This window comes from Protopterus annectens, chromosome 1.part0 (genome assembly GCF_019279795.1).
Source record: "Protopterus annectens isolate FY-2018-M chromosome 1.part0, PAN1.0, whole genome shotgun sequence".
NCBI classification, from domain to species: domain Eukaryota; kingdom Metazoa; phylum Chordata; order Ceratodontiformes; family Protopteridae; genus Protopterus; species Protopterus annectens.
In genome coordinates this window covers 888,768,059-888,789,825 of record NC_056725.1, presented here as the reverse complement: position 1 = coordinate 888,789,825, position 21,767 = coordinate 888,768,059, and the positions used below count along the sequence as shown (strand labels likewise).

Genomic DNA, 21,767 nt, shown 5'->3' with positions numbered 1-21,767 from the left:
TTTTGATTTTCAGTTATTTAGTTTTTATGAATATTGCAGCAAGCATTGACTGTTTATGAAATTGAAGAAATGTGTGTAATATTAAAAAGTGTGAAATGTCTATGGAATGCTGATTTATGCCAAATACCTTTTAAGACAGTAAAGTAAAAATGTGTGTCTGACATTTTAGTTGCATTGACTTTATTTTGTTGTCCTAATTTTTCAGGCACTGTTGATGTATTCACCGTGTTTAAAACATATCAGAATGACATACTATTCCAGTGTAAACTGTTATAAATTATCACTAACTCATAAGGCAATAAAAGCCAAGTACATATCATATATTTTGCTTGCAAAAACTGCTAGAAAGTACAAATGTATCTTCTGATAAAAAAAAAATATGAAATATTTGAGGCCATTGGAGCTGATGGCAGAAAATTAACAAGGTTCATCCTTCCAGAATCTATACTCATGACTGTAGTTCAAACCAGTATACAAAAACTTAAAAAGTAAATGGACTGTATGCATGTGTGTTTGTGTGGATACTTATATGTATGTAAAAACTTCACCTAGATTTCTTCACGATTTTCAAAATGGATCAAATTAACTAGTGTATTTAAGATTTGCTCTTAATTTTTTCTAGCTGACTTTATGATCTGTGATGTGTTGAACATGGAACTGCTGAACAATATATGTTGCTGCTTAGTCAATGAATCATATGTACTGCCTGTATTTTAGGTCTGTTTCATCAAATCATACTTGACATGCATTCATAAATGAATCAACTTTAATTCAAAGAAATAATACTGAAAGGTGAAGTGTCAGATTTTATAATGATTGAGTAGACATCTGGATGATTGCCCATTGTCATCCCTTCAGTATTTATATGTCAGGTGTCATATCATTGTGCTGTCTAATTAAAATGAAATAAGCTTTATATCTATTCCATGCACACTTCAGTAATTTTTGCAATTTTTATTTCAGAGATGTCAATGTGAAACTGATAAAAAGAATTTAAAATTAGAAAAGACATGGCCCATTTGTGCAAAGCTGTGGCAGTACTTTCACTTGCATCGTATTCTACCTTGGCATTGCATTTCAACTCATAGGACATAAGATATATGAATACATGTTTTTGCTACTTATTCCAAAAATAGCTGAGATCTTGCTGACCCATTTTCAAAGATTTTGCCAGACACAATTATTTTCAGAGACTTCCGAAACCAGTTGTAGAAAAAAGCATATACTAAAGGGTTGAAAGTTGAATTTAAATAACCAAACCAAACCAAAGCATCTATAAGCACAGGTGGGACTGAGTAGTTTAAAAAGGGATCTATGATGGTGCAAAAGAAAAATGGAGACCAGCAAGTGAGGAAAACTCCCATTACAGTACCCAATGTCTTAGCAGCCTTCCTTTCCTTAATTTCAGAAATAACATTTGGAGCCTTTACTGTTTCTTGAAATGGATTTACTGTATTATTAATACATTTTGCTTGCTGCTGGGCAACGTGATAGATCTTCCCATAAATACATAACATGATAAATCCAGGAATGAAAAATGAAAACATTGAGCAGACAACACTAGACCCCTGGCTGAAAAAGACAGTGCAGTCACCCATGCATGTGAAATGCTGGTAGTAAATATCTACTGCTCCTTTGATATTAAGTTCCAAAAATATCAGTGCATATGCAAAGATCGCTGGAACTACCCAGCTAATAATAATCATGGACATTACTGTACCAACAGTAATTTTCATTCTGTATCTTAGAGGGTCACATACAGCATAATATCTGTCTATAGCAATAAATGTCAAATGAAAAATTGAAGCTGTACTTAGCATGATGTCAGTACCAGTATGGATTTTACAAAACAGGTCCCCAAAATACCAACAACCTTCCACGGATCGTAACATGCTATATGGCATGACCGCGCATCCAAGAAGAAAATCAACAACAGCCAAGGAAAGTACCAGACAGTTGGTGTTTGTATGAAGCTGCCTGAAATGTGCTATAGCGATAATAACTATAATGTTTCCACTTATCGTAAAAAGAATAGCTCCACTCATAAACATATACATGAAGGTACGAGTGATGCTTGGAAAGGTGGATTTAATGCAAGATGTGTTTCCAAATTCATAGCAAAACTGTAGATCCCCAGCAAAATCAAAGAGGCTAAGGTTCATTTCAAGTGCATTTGGATCATCAGTGTGGTCAGCGGCTACTTTTTATTTCCCTGTCTACAGATCTGTAAATAAAACAGAGACAAATAAAGGGGTTTACTGACAGTCTTAGAAATAAAATGGAAAGTGAATTACAATATGTTGAATATAACTATGTTGTCAACCAATTTTAACACATACTATTGTTCACTAATACATTACAATGAAACACTAAATATGTTTCTGCATGACACGTTGGTGCAACCACACTTTAACACAAGTATTGACCTCTGAAGCATTAATTATATGACTGCACTGAAAGAGAGCTTATGTAAACCTGCAAATTCAATAAAATTAAAAATGTTTAAAAGATTTGCGAAAAACTCCATGCAAGTCTGTACAAAATATGTATACTCTTAAACACATTAACCACAAGGCACTAGGAGTGATTGAGCTGTCATTCCTGTTGCAGCCATATCACTTTCTAAAATGGAAAATTAAGTTATGCCCTTAGCAACCAACAACACATTATGTTGGTGCACAATCTTAGTATCACTGCACAGAGTCCTGAGAGAATTGGACTTTGCCATATTTGGTAAATTTAAAACACAGTTTTCCTTAAAATAAATAATCCAACAACACATTAGGTTGGTACACAGTTCTAGTGTCACTGCACAGATTTGGACTTTGCCATATTTGGTAAATTTAAAACACAGTTTTTCTTAAAAATAAATAATCCTCGGGCACTTTAAAAAAATTTACGGTAAAAATATTTCATTAGTAACATTAAAAGCATTTACTAATGAAATAATTGCAGTTAAAAAACACATTTGAACTCGGAAATACATTTGAACTCAGCAACAGAGACTGTAGAGTACTTATCAGAAAATTGTCTCCTTTACTGCTCTTCTATACAGTAATAATATGCAAAGGGTTTTAAAGCCATAGGATGCAGTTTTGTTACACTGACATCACTTGTTTAGAAAGCATTTGTTTTGGGTTGTTTAGAAAGCAGTTGCTATCTGAGCTTTTGTGATTTTTCCCACTCATTAACCTATAAGACACAAGGATGCAGGCCTATAATATGCTCCATGGACAATATTCTCATAAAATGTGAACTTGTATGCCCTTTAGAGGTCATTTGCATATATCCCATGAGCCTTCACTACAGGAGGTTTAAGGTACTACTGAATGGTTTGTCTCTTTGACCTTTTTTACCTGTTTGGACTATTACAAGAAAAGGTGCAAGAAATTTGTGGTGTGCAGAAAGCATAAACAAAATGCACAACCAAAACTATATTATTAAAATCTGTTAATCTTATTGGTATTCTGCTGTTTGGTTATCAGTAATTGCTCATATTTACAGTTTGTAAGGTGCTGCTGATGTCATTTCAGCAAACGTTGCTGCACATTTTTATTAGGGGCCTTTTCTGCGGTGGGTTCTTATTTAATTCCCCTCACATTTAGCAAATACTAGTATTGTGTTGGTTATAACCGGAGATCACTGTATGTAAAAAGATTCATCTATGCTTCCCTTTGGAGAAGCATCTATTTCTCTTTTCACCTCTAAAAGTTACATGCTGCAGACTTCTGAAGTGAAAAGAATGCTAATTTATTCCCAGTGGGAAGTATACATTCATAACTATATATTACATAACAAAAATTAAAGCACATTACTACTACAGTAATTATTCTGAAAAATAAGAATGTTACTATTCTTGCAGTGGGAGAAAATGGATTTATTGACTTATTGGTTTTAATAGCTTAATTGCATTCTAATTGAACCTAGGTTGCCTGAGCTGTAGCCAGGGCTTCATCCCTCTATGCCATTGGTCTTTTAAAAATCTTTATATGTGCCACTACAGAGTGTCTGAAAGAAGTTTGAGATTGCAGACATCATAAAAGCTTACTATAGGATTAAAACTCATGATCAGGCAAAGAAACAGGGTATGTTAGGATGGGTGTCCAATACTGTAGCATATATTTGGTACAAACACAAGTGAAATAATACAGCTTTAAATAAATACCCAGCACTCAAATGCAGTTATTTTATAACAGCAACAACAAAAGTATGAAGAGTTCAGCAGCACTCATATCAGAGATAAAAACAGGAAATCTGTTTGAGAAGGCATGATGGTTTTGTGATACCACACTGCTAAAAGAACAGATAACAAGACCTTGTCATTCTGTATGGGTAGCTGGTTTGTTAAATAATATGTTGTTCAAATACTTTTATATCTCAACTTGTGTTTTGGATATAGCGTTTAGCAAGATAACAATACATCCACACTATGTATAACCCATCATTTCTCATGTAAATATAATGTGCTGTATCACTCAAAGTTAAATACTGCATTTTTCAGTTTGTTTTCCTCTAAATCAGTCTAACAATAAAATATTTTCTTTTCAGTGACTAGTATAAATGTGTAAGCACACTGAGGAAAATTTATTTGGCTAAACCAGTCAAATCTTCAGTCATGTTGCATAACACTAGAGTTGAATTTGTTACATGCTTAGTTAGTTTTAAGGTTGACATCCTTTTCATAAAAGTCATGTATGCGTAGTATAAAATTTCAATAACTATTATAAAATAAAGAAACAATTCATGCATGTTTGCTGGAGATAACATGATAGATAAAGTACATCACTCTAGATTATGTTAATTTTCCACAATCATTCTTATGTAAGCAAAACATGAATAATCTAAACGTGAAACATCGGTCAGAATGTTTACGCTTTTAAATAATTCAGTAGCTGTGCAGTGTCTTACTTTTCACTGAATAAGTGTAAAATTATGTCTAACTTTCTAACAAATATTTAAACTGAATTTTGTGCAAGTGCTTCTTAAATTGCAAGAAATATTGATGAAAAAGCAGATAAGACAGTACTACTAAAACTGCATTTCTTAGACTAAAATAAACATATTAAATTCAGACAATGTATAACATACTTCAGTAAAATAAGCCTGAATCAGGCTGTGTTGTCACATGTTATTAGTAACTCTTGCAGACAAATAGTTCTCCTCACAGGGTGATGTGGGGTTCAGATCAGCTGAGAGGGATGAGAAGACTGAATGGATAGTTTTGTGGGCAATGGTTTGATGCAAGGAACAAAACATTATAGCGACAAAGAAAATAATGAAATAATAACCAACTTCCATGCTGAAATTCTGACAAAAGTCTTCCCTTTGCATTTGCTTCAGAACAAATAAAAAGCCATAATGTTAATTCAAGTTAGAGTAAAGCTAGAATCAGTTTATGGGGGTACTATAGAGGGTACTATCAGGAAGAGAACAGAACACTGATGACATCTCATTTCATTAGTACAGAGCAGGTTAAATACAACACTACAGAAAATTGGTCACCACTCAACAATTCAGTATTGTGAAGGGAACACAGAAATTGGGATCCGAGGTCAGCACTGTAGGGGTGAAGCTGCTGTGCATTTGATAAACTGAATTGCAAGAATGCAGGGAGAAACTAAAGTGAAAGAAACCAAACATAGTTTGGTCAGCTCTTACATCCGTTAATTCTCTGGCCAGGTGTTCTACAATGAATTCCCTAGGAGCAGTTCAGATTAAATCTCAATTGACAAAGTGTCAGAATCCCTCATTCCCTTGCACCCAAATGCATTTTGAAGGTTGTTTTGAAGGCTGTTTATTATGTCAGTCAGATCACTATTTTTTTCACAGTTCACTAAAGGTTATGAACGTTGCACGATGAGCTGGCTCTTCACACCTTGCTGGCCTTACCTCCTCTTTGCTTTTACCATCCTATATAACTGCTCAGTGTTCTTTTCAGCTGGATCTTTTCTAACCCAGATTCGCACAGTAGCAGTAGTATAAGCTGACATAAAAACAGCTTAGTTCACCGATTATAATAATAATAGTACAAATGTCACAACCGAAGACCAGGCTCTGTGGCAATGAAGTACTACAACAGTGTCTCCTTCAAATGATTAGTCACAGCTTCCCCGTTCTTTATTCCCATTACAGCTACTGAGCATGTGCAGCATTTCAGAATATGACACCACAGCAGCTGTCCACTCAAACCTCTCATCTTCTTAGTGCAAGAATTCTGGACAAAGCCAAAAATAATGGGGAGTTCAAAGGTCCCAACATTGGGACAGTTTTTAAATATTGCTCTTATAAACCTGCAAAGCTGATAGAATTAAAGGTTTTTATTTATTTTACATTTGTTCACTGGGAGAGTCCAACTGGATTACAAGCCCATTTTTAGTGGAGGCTTGGGGAGAAAAGCTCAAAGAAAACACTTTTTTTTACAAAACATAGTTTTAAGGACAGACTTTTGACATACAATTTCCATAGAAGAGACTTTGACATACATATTAACTAATAGACAGGATACATTCATTCTCTACAATATAATATTAAATTTTAGAAGATATTCCTAAGTTTAGGATTCCTGTGATAGATTTACTAACAGAGTAAAAGCAGAGAGATGTAGAATAAGGCTCCGAGGGAGCAGATGATGCTCGTTATAGTTGAGAAGGATAACAAATTGATTCACTATATGTCTTCACCTGGTTTTAGTTGAGAAGGATAACAAATTGATTTACAATATGTCTTCTCCTGGTTTTAGTTGCTTATAGAAAGTTCATCATTGCTGGGGTAGTTTTCTCTAACTCCTGGAGAGATGGGATGAGCAGTAGATTAACAGTCCTAAGTGGGTACAGTACTATGATTGGTTGGCTTAGCAGAGTTACTTAAGTTAGGTGAAGTGTTCTAATGAGACATTAGCCAAGGGGGATACAGGAGCACAGTCAATTATTCAAAAAGTGAGTTTTAACAAGTTTCTTGAACTGTGATGGGGATTTGTTGTCAGTTATGTGGGCAGGAAGGGAGTTCCAGGTTTTTGCTATACAGTGTTCTGTAGACAGACTTACCAGCTTCAGTGTTATATTTGGTTACTTTGAGGAGGATTTGTGTTCTAGACCTCAAGGGCCTGGCGGTTGTATAGGGTTGCAAAATATTTAGTAGGGCTGGGGTGTTTTCAGAGTTATGTATTATTTTGTGGGCTAGTGATAGTTAATTGAGTTGAAGTAGTAGTGGTAGTTCTAGCCAACTGAGTTTTTTTAGGCATTCACAGTGATGTGTTCTGATGGGAGAGGTTGTAGCAAATTTGACTATCTTATTATAACAACTATCAAGTTTGTTTAGGTCAGATTTGTGGAGATTTGTAAGCACGGGGGAAGCATAAAGTAGGGTGGATAGTAGGTGAGTCCTCGCTATTGTAGTTTTGGAGTGGTCAGTGAGGAATTTTTTATTGTGATACAGTAGGCCAAGTTTTTTATGTACTTTTTTATGGTTATAGAAATATGTAGGTCAAATCTAAGGTGATTATCTATTTCAACCCCTAAGAGTTTGGTATGATTTGTGGAGGGGGTGATTGTGGTCTTGTTAAAGGAGGAGATGAAGAAAGAATCAGTGGGTGGTGTGGCTCTGTGGGAATTAAAGAGTACTAGCTTTGTTTTACTTGGGTTCAGAATGAGCCTTTGGTTTGTAATCCAAGTCTCTGCTAGGGAAAAGCATTCTTGTGTTAGGGAGTGAAGGATGTCCATTGATCTGGCTGCGCATATTATGGTGGTATCATCTGCATATTGCACTATTGAGGCTTCAGGAATACTGTTTGAGAGCTGATTGGTGAAGAGGGTAAAAAGAAGTGGCCCCAGGATGGAGACTTGGGATACTACTAGGGAGACTGTTTTACACTAGCATACATTTTCTAAAAGTTATGAAGTCTGAAACTAGAATTCTGTCATTATTTAGTGACTTTAATCCTCAATAATTTGCCAGAAACCACAAAATTTATGAGGAACAGTCCATAAATATGACAGAAAAATCTGGACAGTTGAGGGGCATGTGTCCACTTAATCAAGCAAAAGTGATGCCTGACATACCATTCCCACTCAGTCACCTAGCAACAATGCAGGGTCCAACTTAAGAAGAGTGAACAAATAGAACATACTGCAACCTGACTCTTGGTATTACCTCTGCTGCCACATACCTTAGTCATATAGCAGTCTGTTTACTGTGAATAGAGCATTACAAGCTTCTGAGCACTGTAATTTCACAGCACAGAAAGAGATTTTACAAATTTGTAAGGGAATGTAAATGGCACATGATTAAGATATTTGTTCTCATTTCATTTCCTGTTGAAAGGAGTTATACCCAATTGTATAATGGCTATTTAATATGCAATGTCTGCAAAACATGCTGTAACAACAATGTGACAATAACACAAACATCTGAAAAATATAAATTACAAATGTAGCTCTAAAGAAACACATTTGAAATCATTAAAGGTAGCATGCGTAGCCACTCTAGAGACATACTGCAGTCTTTCTAAAAAAAATTTGAATTTTAGGATTGTATCATATTACTTTGAGACACTGACTTATACAGTTAATCTCTCATCACTGTATGTACCATTTATCATCACTTACTGTGGTCTATTATTAAACGTTTATCCACTCATGACTTTGGCAGATTCATGCAAGTGGTGTGAAACAAAGTAATTTCTGCTTTTCTCTAGTCCAGCTGACCACTCCTTTCTTAGATTCTCTGGAAATCTGTAGACAAACTCAATGGGCCCATTACCTTATTCATCACTTTTTGATTTTTTTGACAACAGTGTTTGTTATCTAACATGATAATTTCCTTCTCCCCTCATTTATGAAAATTAATCAGAAACATGCATTTTCATACCTCTCAAATTTACAGATTTTTGCAGAATGTCCAGACTTTTGCCTCAGATATTTGGTGTGTTCCTTATAAAATCTTTGGTTTTCTGGCAAATCACAGATGATTGAAGGCAATAAATAATGACATATATTTAAGTTTCAGATTTCATCATCATCATCATCAGTTCCCTTTTTTCACATTTTTCTACATGGGGTCATGGTATCATGTTAACTGCCACCATTTTTCTTGATTCATTGTCACACTCCTGCCTTCTTCTTCAACACTCATGCCTGACTGTCAAAGATCTTCTTTCACACAATCCATCCATCTCTTTGCTGGGCATCCTTGTTTCCTCTTACCTTCTTCCTGTTTGTCCCAAATCTTTACTCCAGATTGTCCTCTGCTTTTCTGCGCATGTCCAAACCACTGTAATTTGCTCTCTTTGATATTTTCTGCAATTGGAGCTACTTTGGCTTCTGCTCTTATGTCCTCATTTCTTTGTCTGTCCCACAGTGTGCATCATATCACCTTTCTCAGGTACTTCATTTCCATCACCTCTAGCTTCTTAATCTGCTCTGCCTTTACTGCCCAGATTTCTGTACCAACAGCAACATCAACAAAACAGTTTAGAGGGGCAGTTATACCTCACAGAGGATATCACTGCTGTAGAACAGACTTCCCATCCACATAAAACAAAGTTAATCCCTGTATTCAAGTACAGCTTAGATCTATGGATGGGAAAAAAATGTATCCAAGGAATGTCCTCTGTGCTACTAATGGACACAGGCAGCTCCTAAATGCTTTATCTCATGCATGGGTCCCTTAAAATTATCTATGGTATGATCCCAGTTATTCCCATTTGGGGTAATATAGAATTATCTATCATGGAATGAGTAAGACCAATCTATAACCAAATGGGATAGGTAATTTCAAGCACAAAACGTTAATTGGCTAGACTTAAAATGACCCACAAGGGCAGTTAGCCTATTACTTACCTATGATTCTATAAACCTATCCAGTACTTATACTAGTCTTTTAGGCTGAAGTAGCAGGATAACATTATAGCAGTTAAAGAATATACATTGTGGAGTCACTGTCAGAAAACCTGAATGATCTCTTTAAACTGGACATTTGCTTTGTAATGATTATAATATATAAAGAAGACTACATTTTTAAATTATATTTAAGGAGTCAAGGTCAATCATACAACAAACGTGCACAAATACCAAATCAGTAATGCAAGTGCAGCACAAATCAATACACATGGAAAAAATAAATACAAAGGCCAGTTCACTTAAAATATGAACTAAAATTCTTTATGGGGGAGTGTCTCATATATCTCCAAGAGGGAAATGCACCCTGTACAACTCTCTACTTAATATAATCAGCTCTGAGATCACTACACTTTTGGGTAAAGATACATTTTTCACATTAGATTTATCACCATTGTTATATAAATGTATAAACCCAACTCTGACCAGAACAGTTTCCCTTTCTATACAGCAGTTCTTTCTCTCTCAAAATATTATATATGTTATTATATTATATAATATTATATTACATATAGGAGACAGCATAACCATTTACTTCTAAAGTAACTGCATATGCAAAATGTTTAAAAGCTCACTTTGATGTGTCACATAATATATCAAAATGATAGTCATCCTCAGTGTTTCCCAGGTACTTATGATGATAAAACCACCACTACAAACACCACCTTTCATTATCTCTGTGGCTTACTGTGTTTTATAAATGTGATCTACCTGCTTAAATGTACATCAGTGAGACATTTTATAATTTTTTGTTTTGCTAAGTAGTTTTGTTTTGCCAGAAGAAAGGTTAACATTACTTCAACTACAACTTTTCTACATCATTTAGAGAAGTGGTAGACTTCCCCATGCAGTGACCACCACGGTTGTTGCAAACAAGTATAAAGTTCAAATACATGTTCTGCCAAAAAAGGCAATAGAAAGCTCTCACATATTTCTTAATTTCTTTTCTGCAGTATACACTACTAAAATGAATCCCCTTTCAGTTTTCTATTAATATTCAAATATTTTTTTTGAACAGGGTATGTCGTCACCCTACACACAGTTCAGCATTTCACATTAGCAATCCTGTACAAGTACTTTTGTCTGCATATTCATTCTTCTTGTTTTCTCGTGTGTACCTTTTCTGAAGCTTCACATAAAACATGAGACTCAAGACATCAGCCTGATACATGGGGATCCATCCCCTTCTCATGCACTGCATTAAAGGATAAAGGTCCTTATCTGAAGAAGATGTTCCATCAAGCTAGCGGTCCATGTAGTTTGTTCCTAGTATACTCAAACATTGCGCTGCAGTGCTCTATACCAGCCCCAAGTAACAGACGTCTCCATGATTCAGTCTAAAATATAACAAGTTGCAGTAGCCCAGCCTTGACATTTTAGGATACAAACCATTACTAGTGAGTATGCTAGTATTAATTGTCAAATCCTGAAGAGTTTCTATATCTGCAATAAGCACATTTAGCCATGGTGGCAATATATCCGAAAAAGAAAATGGTGATGTTAACTACTGATTCCTGATTTTTAACATTCTCCACCACCCATACTCTCACTACCCATATCAATCATTAAGAGAGAACATTGAGCTGAATGGCTAACTGAAGGCAGCACATTTTTAGAGCTCCATAAACTAGTATTAAAATCAAGAAATTATATTATTTTTCTAACAAAAATACTACAAATAATTAGTTAATAGTCTAAAGTAACTAATTACAAGTTTTGGTGGATTTTTACAAGAAATTTCCTGTCAAATTATTCAGGAGTCTATATACAGCAATTGGGGAGATGATAACCTGAAGAATTCTCATTCTGATCTGACACTAAAAAAGGAACTACAGCTGGTGACTACTACATTACAAGAATTATCAAGGATTTCAAGGTTAATCTACAGAACCTAAAATAACTCTCAGAAACAAACAGAGGTCTTCAAAGAAATATTTCAGCAACATCAGTCAAAGATAACAGCCATTGAAGCTTCTCTGTCTGATATTGATGGAAGGCTTAGAGAAGAAGAAACACAAACAGAGTTTCTCCTGAAGCAAAATACCTGGCTCTCCAATAAAGTAGATGACCTAGAAAATAGGGAAAGAAGGTCAAATATCAGGATATTTTTTCGGTTTACCTGAGAAAACAGAAGGAGGGGACATTATATCCTTCTTAAATTCATGGATTCCAGAGATTCTAGATCTTAAAGAAGGCTTTTCCTTTGGCATAGAAAGGGCACATTGTGCTCTGGGAAATATAACATCAGCATCAACCTCTTCATCTTCTATGCCACCAAGATCAATTATAATAAAATTGTTATCTTTCATGGACAAAAAACTGGTGTTAAAAACAGTGTGGTGGAAAAGTCCTATTAAATATAATCAGAATCTAATAATATTAGATAATGATTACTCCACTAAATTGCTGGCACAGAGAAAAAAGGTATGGCCACAAATGAAAACTCTAAAACAGAACAATAATAAAGCTCAAATAGCCTTCCCTACAAAAATAAAAATACTCCACCTAAGTGAGATGAGAACCTTCAACGCTCTGGAAGAAGCTCTCCAATTCATCAAAAACAGTAACATCATAACTATCTCAGAAGATACGGAATGGGCATCCCCATCCTTGAAGAGAACCACTGATACAAATGGCTGGACTGATGTTAAAAAGAAGAAGCAGAAAACTGAATCTAAAGTACTAGCATCTGTAAAATCTCTCAAAGTATCAACTTCAACCTAATTATTAAAACCTTTTAAGTGGATTTAATATGTTACAAAACTTCTAATCTCATATATATATATATAGATATATAGATAGATAGATATGAAAATGTACATCTCCTATATCTCTTCACACATGATTTACTAATTTAGATATATATTAATTATAAACCATTTCTTTCTAACATTTCCTTCCCTTTTCCCTTTGCTTTTTTTTTCTTTCATTCTACTAAGTATATGTTAAAAATTAAGTATTTGATATAGTTACTCATACAATCCAGTAATATCAAAGTTAAAGAATTCTGTTTTATAACCCTGTAATACTCAGTTTGTTGGTTTCATATCTATCTATTTAGTTATTTTTTTTTTTTTATTATTAAATTGCTTATTGATATTTCCTGTTGGATGAATTGAACCCTAGTCGCCAGATGTAATATCCCTTTGAATGCGATAGAACTGTACAGTGGCATCCCAATGGTTTTCTCTGGTAACTGCGAATGATTTCCGTTTTAAGTTAAGGAATGTAACTGAGGAGTGACAGTTAATTTTGAAGTAACGTGTGTTGAATTTGTTGGCGTGAATGAAGTTGTCTGGAAGGGGGCTCGTTTTGAGTTCCAGTCATATCACGGTGAAGCTTTGCTTAGAATCTAGTTCTGATGCTGGTTTTGGCTACTGTCAAGTAATTGCAGAGACAATACATTACTATAACTAATTAGCATTAGTTACTTCAGGTGTTACCAATAAATCCAAATGAGTACACTCCACGGCAAATAAAAGTAACCGTTTAATCAAATACAAAATAACAACGATCGGTACATCGTTAGAACAGTAAGCGCTTTCACATTTATGGCAAATGCTTCTTCAGACTGTTGACTTAGTATCAAGCTCTAGTATTTAAAACTGAACTCATTAAAAATCTATCCAATCAACATCTATTCTCAATTAAGAATTAATTGTCTCATAAAGTGCTAGTGCTTAAAACTCTAGAAGTATATAATATATATAAAAACAAATTATTTAAAAACAACTTCTATAAAAATTCAAAACTCATTATTTACTAATACAGAAAAATACAATGTTTCTATACTCTGTAAAAACTGGAATATAGAATATAAAATATGTGTATATACATATAATACTCAATTTTAAATACACAGAAGAAACTGAAGAATGTCTAACTACTATATTCTAAAATGTATATAATATGAAATACAAAATATACAAACACATTAAGCTATTTAATATGCTTATTTACATACATTTAATAAAGCAGACTGAAAAATAGACTAAAAAATAGACTGAAAAATGATAAAAAATATCATGAAAAATGAAGTTATTCATTATTGTAGCAGCCTTGGGTCTAGTGTTGAAAGTCCCTAGCTTCTAAAAACGGCTTAAGGGAAACTCTATCATTCAGGCCCATTGATTTGTCTGCTTGTAACTTTATAATCCATCTAGCTTCTTTCTGTTCGGTGTAATTTCTATAATTTCCTAGTCTACTATTCCTCTCTACTAGTTGCTTTTATTTGCTGTGGAGTGTTCTCATTTGGATTTATTGGAATACCGTTTGCTGTTTTGCCATTTTGAGACACTTTACCCCATGAGTGGTTTTTGTTTACTTTACTACTTCGGGTGTTAATATACTTTCAGTCTGTGTGCACATAAAACATCTAGCATATTTAAATCTGCTAGTCTATTATCATTTACATGTGCTAAAGTGATAAACCAGTTCTGAGGTAACATACTTTGATGGGTCATTATATAAAATCTCTTAAGTTGGAGAGGTTGAGTCCCCTTCCTTCAGATAGTGCACCAAAGTAATGTATAAAACAGCAATCTTGCAGGCTGCAAACATGCACTGACTGCATATAATCCTGTATTCATTACAGCATATAAACCCCAACCTTCTCTCCCCAGGCTTTAATGACAACTATTACTTACCACAAGTTAAACAGAATAGGAGCTAGCAAGTACAGCTGATTCAAGGCAACCAAGCTAGTATGACCAAAATGAAAACGCCAGCACCAATGATGAGCTGAAAGAGCTTTATTAAGCTGAGAACTAGACTGGTTTCAGCACATAGCTTTCATCAGTAGAGTAACACTGAAATAAAGGAAAAGCCCAACATTAAATAACCATTTCCAATGAGGTAATATGACATAACTTCCTGTCATGAAATAAAAGTATTATAATTAATCAATACACAAACCTGTAAATACAAGAAGCATGTGTATTAATAATGAATTTCCTGCAACAGTAAATCTGGCACATAAATATAATATAATAAAGAAAATATCACAATTTATCATTAAGTCCAGGGGAAAAGAGACCCCCAAGTTTCACTATCCATTTTCTTTCCTTGTTATTAAGAATTTCATGCCATCCAGTTTTGAAAGCCCGATTGCCTGTGATGTTATCTATAATGCTAAATGAAAATTTGGCAGTGGAATGATTCAATGTATGTCTGTATAAGGCATTGGTAACCCTAGCATTCCTAATATCACCCAAATGTTCAGATATTCTAATCCTGAACTGTCTGGATGTCTGACCTATGTAGAATGCTTGACAAGTGCATGTGGCAAGATAGACAATCCAATCTGTACTGCAATTACCAAAACAACGAATATTGTATAACTGTCCAGTGTTCCTACTAGTAAATGTTTTGGTTTTGAATATATAGCTACAAAAACTACAGTGTCCACAGGGATATGATCCAACTAATTTTTCACCCGTTAAAGTTCTCTGATGAAAAACATCATCCCTTGGTGTTATTTTCTTATAATAAGAGAAGTGGGATCCCAGTGTCTTACCCTTTCTGTATGAAAATGAACACCTATCCCCAAGTGGTCCTCTAATAGAGTGTGAGATTTAAGTATGTTCCAGTGTTTATCCACAATGTACAAAAGATGCATAGTATTCCTGCCATATGTAGTAACAAATCTCAAAATCTCCTGATTAGTCTGCTTATGATGTCTACGATACTGTAATAGTGTATCCCTAGTCTGATTTTTGGTCCATTGCATAGCTGGACAAACTGTATGTTTAGCATATCCCCTTATTAGAAACCTATTGGCAAGATCTTCGTGATGTTGTATCAAACCTTGTTCAGAGGAACATATCCTTTTAAGGCGTAAAAACTGGGATTTAGGAATATTGTTGATAGTATGTTTTGGATGAAGACTGTTGGCATGTAACAAGGTGTTGTATTCAGGAAATTTACGGTATACAGAAGTTTTTAAGATGTTATCTGGTTGACGTAAAAAAAGTCAAGAAAGTGTATTTAATTTTGATGGTAATCAACCATAAACTCCACACCCCATACATTTCCATTAAGATGTTCAACAAACTCCTGTAAATAATCACTACCCCCTTTCCAAACAAGCCAACAGTCATCCAAATACCTTCTCCAGATGTCAATTTCAGGTATATATATGTTATGAAGTTCATGATAAATAATGTGTTCTTCCACATATCCCATGTAAAGGTCAGCATAAATCGGTGCAAATGAAGCACCCATAGCTGTACCCTGTATCTGCCAATAGCAATCCTGTTTGAAGTCAAAAACATTTTTTGTGAGAATATGTTCAGCCATACAGATCAATAATGTATTAAAGCCAGGGGGATAAATACTGGCTTTATTTAACCAAAAATCTAGTGCAGCTAATCCTGCCCAGTGTGGAATACTGGTGTACAGAGATTTGATGTCAAGAGTACACATTAACCAATGTGGCTCTAATTGTGAATCCGAAACAATTTGCAAAAACTCTGTTGTATCCTGGAGTCTAGCTCTAATCAATGGTAAGAGAGGTTTAAATTTATCCGTGAGGAATACAGACAAGGGTTCCATGAGTGATCCAATCCCTGAGACTATGGATCTACTCGGCGGTTGATGAGGAGATTTATGAATTTTTGGTAATAGGTATAAATACTGTTTCACAGGATCCATAACTGTTAAATGTGATCTGGTGTTATCAGAAATAATACCTGCCTCAACCGCCTCCTCTAAGAAACCATCAATTTCTTTTTTAAAATTGGGGGTAGGATCAGTGGTCATCCTCATGTAGTGATGGGGGTTAGACAGCTGTCTATTTCCCTCATCTCAATAATAATCGGCATCCATGACAACAACCGCACCACCCTTATCAGCAGAAAGAATAATTATATTAGTGTTGTTCCTGAGATGTGTTAAGGCTAGTTGTTCAGCCTTGGATAAATTATGTTTAATGGTATTTTCTGAACCCAGATGAAAATGTAGATCTTTGATAACAGCCTGCTGAAAAATAGCCACATGTTTGTCCATCAGAGGGTTGAAACTAGACCGATGGAATCTAAACTCAGAAGATCTTTGAGATGGATCTTGTTGATCCTGTTGTCTGAAAAACAAGTTGAGATTAATTTTTCTACAAAATGCTATAATGTCAGAAACTAAAGAACTTTCATCAACAAAAAAGCCAGGGATGAATCCAAGACCTTTATTTAGTAATGCGTGTTCTTCTGATGTTAAAACATATTTAGAAATATTATGTACATTAGTACACTGAGTATCTATTTCACTATTGATAAAAATAGGTCCTCTAAGCTTTTTACCCTTGTGTTTTCTTCCTCCCCTATGTTTCCTACCCCTAAAGGGTCTTCAGATGTACGTCCCCTTTTAGAATCTGGGGAATCCCCAATGTTTATGGATTCCGTGTATGTTGTAGAGGACTCCTCACTGGAGGTGGTGTTAGTAAAAACACCCTTTTTCAGTATAGATCTTGGTCTCTTTTTGTGAACATATGTAGGATTCTTAGTTCCTTGGGCAAACCTTACCCCCTTATAAGACTCAAACTGTCTACCTTTATCATAATCCTCCCTGTCCCTCAAGAATTTGTGTAGTTTCCTAGCTTTTAAATTGTTCTCAAGAGCCATAAGTTCCTTAGACAATTTGCTCAGGTTGTCTTTGAAATTGGTATGCTCTTCAAACTTTTTCAAGTCATTGCATATTTTTTCAACTTCCGAAATATTGGTCCGAACTGTTCTATCATAGAAAGATGTCAGTATATTGACAAATGACATAGATGCTTCTTGCTGGGCTTGTTGCCAGTCCTTAAGTAAAATATCATCAGGTGTGCCAACCAGTGGTTGTACTTTCGTCCTGAGTCCCCTTGGGGTTATTTTTTTGATTTTGGTAAGCTTTGAACAATTTTAAATGCCATATATTTGTCCTTAATGTTTTGATTTTCTTACCCAACTGGCTAAATAAAAGAAAGCAACCATCAACTGGATCTAAAGTTTGACATTCAGTAGAACCCACTTGCAATGTACTAATGCCAAACACCTGAATATCATCTTTATCCGCACACAGGCCGGAAAGTAATTTTTGTAGATCCATGACAATACGTTGCCTAAATAAGGGAGTCAGTTCCAGACAACCAAAGCCAATAGGTGGAACAGCCTGAGCAAGTGTGAAGGAACAATATTAAATATCCCAAGTTATATATATGTGTCAATTTGAGCCGCAGAAGGAAGAAAATGTTAAGCCTATATCAGTGTAACCAAATAAGTTGGTTGGCTCATTTATCTCTGATAAAAACACAGATAGTAATGATATAAAAATGTATACTAACAAATAAACAGTCAACCATAATGAACCTCAAACCCCTGGTAGTTAAATAGTTAACCAATGATAAAGAATTTAACTTTAGGCACATATAATTAGTGTCTTAGTAGTCCTGACCTACACAGTAGCTGATGTGCTAAGTTTAAATGAAACATGAGAAAGATATATATAATAGATATCCACAAACCAGAAATGTCTGAAAACTATAATTTGTCCCTATCCTCACTGGACCTAATATGGAAAAACTGAACACCTAACCTGAACACTTAAATAAAAAAATGTTAATGAAAAACAAAAATTATTAAAAATGCAGTTTTCTTATACTAAACTAATTCAATATGACATGTCTTAATGTTGTTCAGCCTAAATATACCCCAAAAATCATTAATTCCTAAACTAAATTATCAAACCTCCACATATTAAGCAGTTAGACTGCAAAGAGTATATAGCAAGTAATATAGTTAAAAGACCAAATGGTTTTTAGTCCATACACCAGTATATTGCTGATGCAATTAAACAAAAAATGGAGTATAAACATAATCCAGTATCAAATGGAGTCCCAAAAGTTTACAAGAAAACATACACTGCAGTCCGATCCTTGAAAACCAATCAACGAATATTTTGGTAATATTTGCAGTACAAAAAAGAATGTCCGTTGTATACTGCATGAAAGTTGCAAAGTCACCAAACACCATACATATGTTTCCTTCGATTAGTAAGCCTCCATAAATCAAAAAAATGTCCATTCAATCATAATAATGATCGAACAACAGAATAAGTTTTAAATAATAACCAACAGGGAATACCAAAGGATGAGCATTGATCACCAAATGCCCAAAACCAAAGTAATGTACCTGTGAAACATAATCAGGAACTATAATCCAATAGAGAACTTCCCTTAGTCCACAAAATGGTAAAAAGATAATCCCCGGGATTCATGAACCTTGCGCCAGGCGCACGCATAGCATAGGCGTTATAACGCTAAATATGGCCGCCGAGCGATTCAGGTACGATCCAATTCCACGTGTACTACTGGCGTGCACCAGATCTGCGCAGCCCCCGGCGTAGGTATGCTAAACACCCTATGTGTGGTGTGTCACCATGCAAATGAAGGCATATAGCGATTCACGAAGTGGTGCAGGCGTAGCATAAGCCCACGGCAATGTAAACCAAAAAAAACGGTTTACATTTTCCCAAACATAACATCAGAGTAATGGAAGAGTGTCAGACCCAGGTATCACACTGTTAACATATGCCAATGGCGAAATACACAGACAATGGCAAAAGAAAATATGCACAACACGTAAATAACAACTTAAATGGCATGTCCACAGTAACTCACATCAGAACCGCAGGACATGTGTGCGGAAGGTGCAACATAATGAAATAATATAACAATGTTATAAAGCAGCATCATAATAGACACCAGGTTCACAGCATAATACACCATGGTATGCATGGAACGCCACAACCATAGTGTAAGGGTTGCCAAGGACTCGCGGCAGTCTTCGGCGTGGTAACTATGAATTAGTAGTCAATGCCATGCAAATGAGGCAGATAATACTGAATCGCAAATGCCCCGCCGGAGTAAGGTTGTACCAAATGGCGCAGCAGTAAAACACTGAGGAGTGGCTCAGAGGGAATACATGACATCTGCAGAGGGGTGTGCCACCGTAGCAGTAAGCACATTGGAGCACAGCAAACCTGGGCTGTACATCGCAAATCAAAGCTGGAGGACCGGGGTGTGGGATAATAGTTTAGCTGAGAGCACACAATGCGAGCAAAAGTGCATGTGTACGAGGATGACAACGTTCCCGGAACCTAGTAATGTGACGAACACCCCGCAAACAATATCGGAAACAGGAAGGTGATGTGAAGAATATAAGGAAATGCGGAAGAAGTGTAATTGGAGTACTAATGAGCAATCAACACTAATCAACCCACGAAGGCCAATCGACGGCAGCTGACAACTCTGCATGCAGAAACCTGCAAAACGGGATAGGGGAGGCATATGAATGCAAAGAAAGTAGGGAGGTAGCAGATTGCAAAGATAGAAGACCTGACACAGCAGAGCAAAGCAGACTGGCAGCACAACGGCAGTAGCACACAAAACGCATGATATGCCATGTCCATGCAAGTACAAATGACAGTGCTCTGCAGGATGCATGCCAGAAAATGGTAGGTGCAACGTGCAGAAATAGTAAGGGAAGGTCGAAAGGTAATCCATGGCAGGCAAGAGTAATTCAACACCAAAGGCAACACCGTTGTAGCTCCATCGGTAAAACACGGAAGATAACCCTTAGATATGGCCATACAAACACACCCTATGACATCATCGGTGTGCACAGCACAATAGTATAAAGTGTGAATGCACACAACACATAGCCGTGTATTCCCAAACGCCGCACCATAGGTGTAAACACACGGGGAACTTTTAAAATGTACATGTTGGGTGCTGCCATAGCTGTGATCCATCAGCATGTGTTAGAGATAAACGGTGTTGTGGAGGAGGATGCCGACAACCACCGCAGGCCTCGGAGGAGAAGGAGAGTGTTCAGACCAAGGGTAACCTACCAGGGGCTACATGACCTGGAGATAGTAGAGCGTTACAGGGTGGACAGGGACATGTTACAGCAAATAGTGGAGCTATGCCGGCCATGCCTGAGAACAAGAAACAACAGAGGGGAACCCATCCCAGTGGACACAAAGGTATGTGTAAGCTTGCGAATACTGACCACAGGTACCTTTCAAAGGCCAACTGGAGATATAATGGGCATCTCACAGGCATCAGCATCCAGGGTACTACACCAGTTCCTGGATGCCATGTTACCACATGCCAATGAGCATATACTTCCCCAGATCTCAGGAGGATTTGGCTAGCAATATGCGCCACTTCCACCATGTGGCACAATACCCGGAGGTACTGGGTGCGATAGACTGTACGCACATACAAATCAAGTCACCACCTGGCGAGCAGGGTAGACGCTACATAAACCGCAAGGGATTCCACTCCATCAATTGCCAGGTCATGTGCAATGCCCAGGGCATTATCATGGATGTGTGTACTTTCAGCCCTGGAAGTTACCACGACTCCCATATCTGGCATGCCTCACAGCTGTATCAGGTATTTGTCAGGGGGGACATCCCACAAGGCCATCTCGTGGGGGATGCAGGCTATGCACTGGAGCCGTGGATGATGACTCCCATCAAAAATGCACACACACACACACACATGCAAGAGCTTATAATGAGGCACACGCACAAACCAGAATAATCATAGAGCGTGTGTTGGGATGCTGAAATCATGGTTCCGGTGCTTGGATACATCTGGTGGAGCCTTGCAGTACTCTCCAGGCACATGTGCCCACATATTCATAGCATGTGCCATGCTACATAATATGATCCTGCGGAAGCAGCTGCTGCAGGACATAATGGTGAAGGGCCACAAAGCCCACCACAATTGCCAAGGCCAGTCCAGGCACAGAGGGTTCCAGACCATGAACACACTGTGCCAGCCCCAGTAGGCAGACGGAGGCATACCCAGCTATGCCCACGCCTTTGGCAAAGAGG

The 21,767-nt window shown here is 36.4% G+C and overlaps 1 protein-coding gene across 2 annotated transcripts in view; it reads right to left on the bottom strand.

Annotated features, from left to right (window-relative positions):
• Positions 1–502: 502 nt before the first annotated feature.
• Positions 503–21,767, bottom strand: part of LOC122801607 (trace amine-associated receptor 1-like) — a 116,340-nt gene continuing 95,075 nt past the window's right edge. Inside the window, exons 1-2 of one of the 2 annotated variants that reach the window (XM_044071082.1) lie at positions 14,540–14,686; positions 503–2,224 (exon numbers count right to left, since the gene is read on the bottom strand). In XM_044071082.1, coding sequence (XP_043927017.1) covers positions 1,122–2,162 — 1,041 coding nt within the window. In that variant the 5' untranslated portion in view covers positions 2,163–2,224; positions 14,540–14,686 and the 3' untranslated portion in view covers positions 503–1,121. Of the gene's footprint in view, positions 2,225–14,539; positions 14,687–21,767 lie in introns of those variants that run through there. The other variant, XM_044071090.1, reaches the window with a different exon arrangement.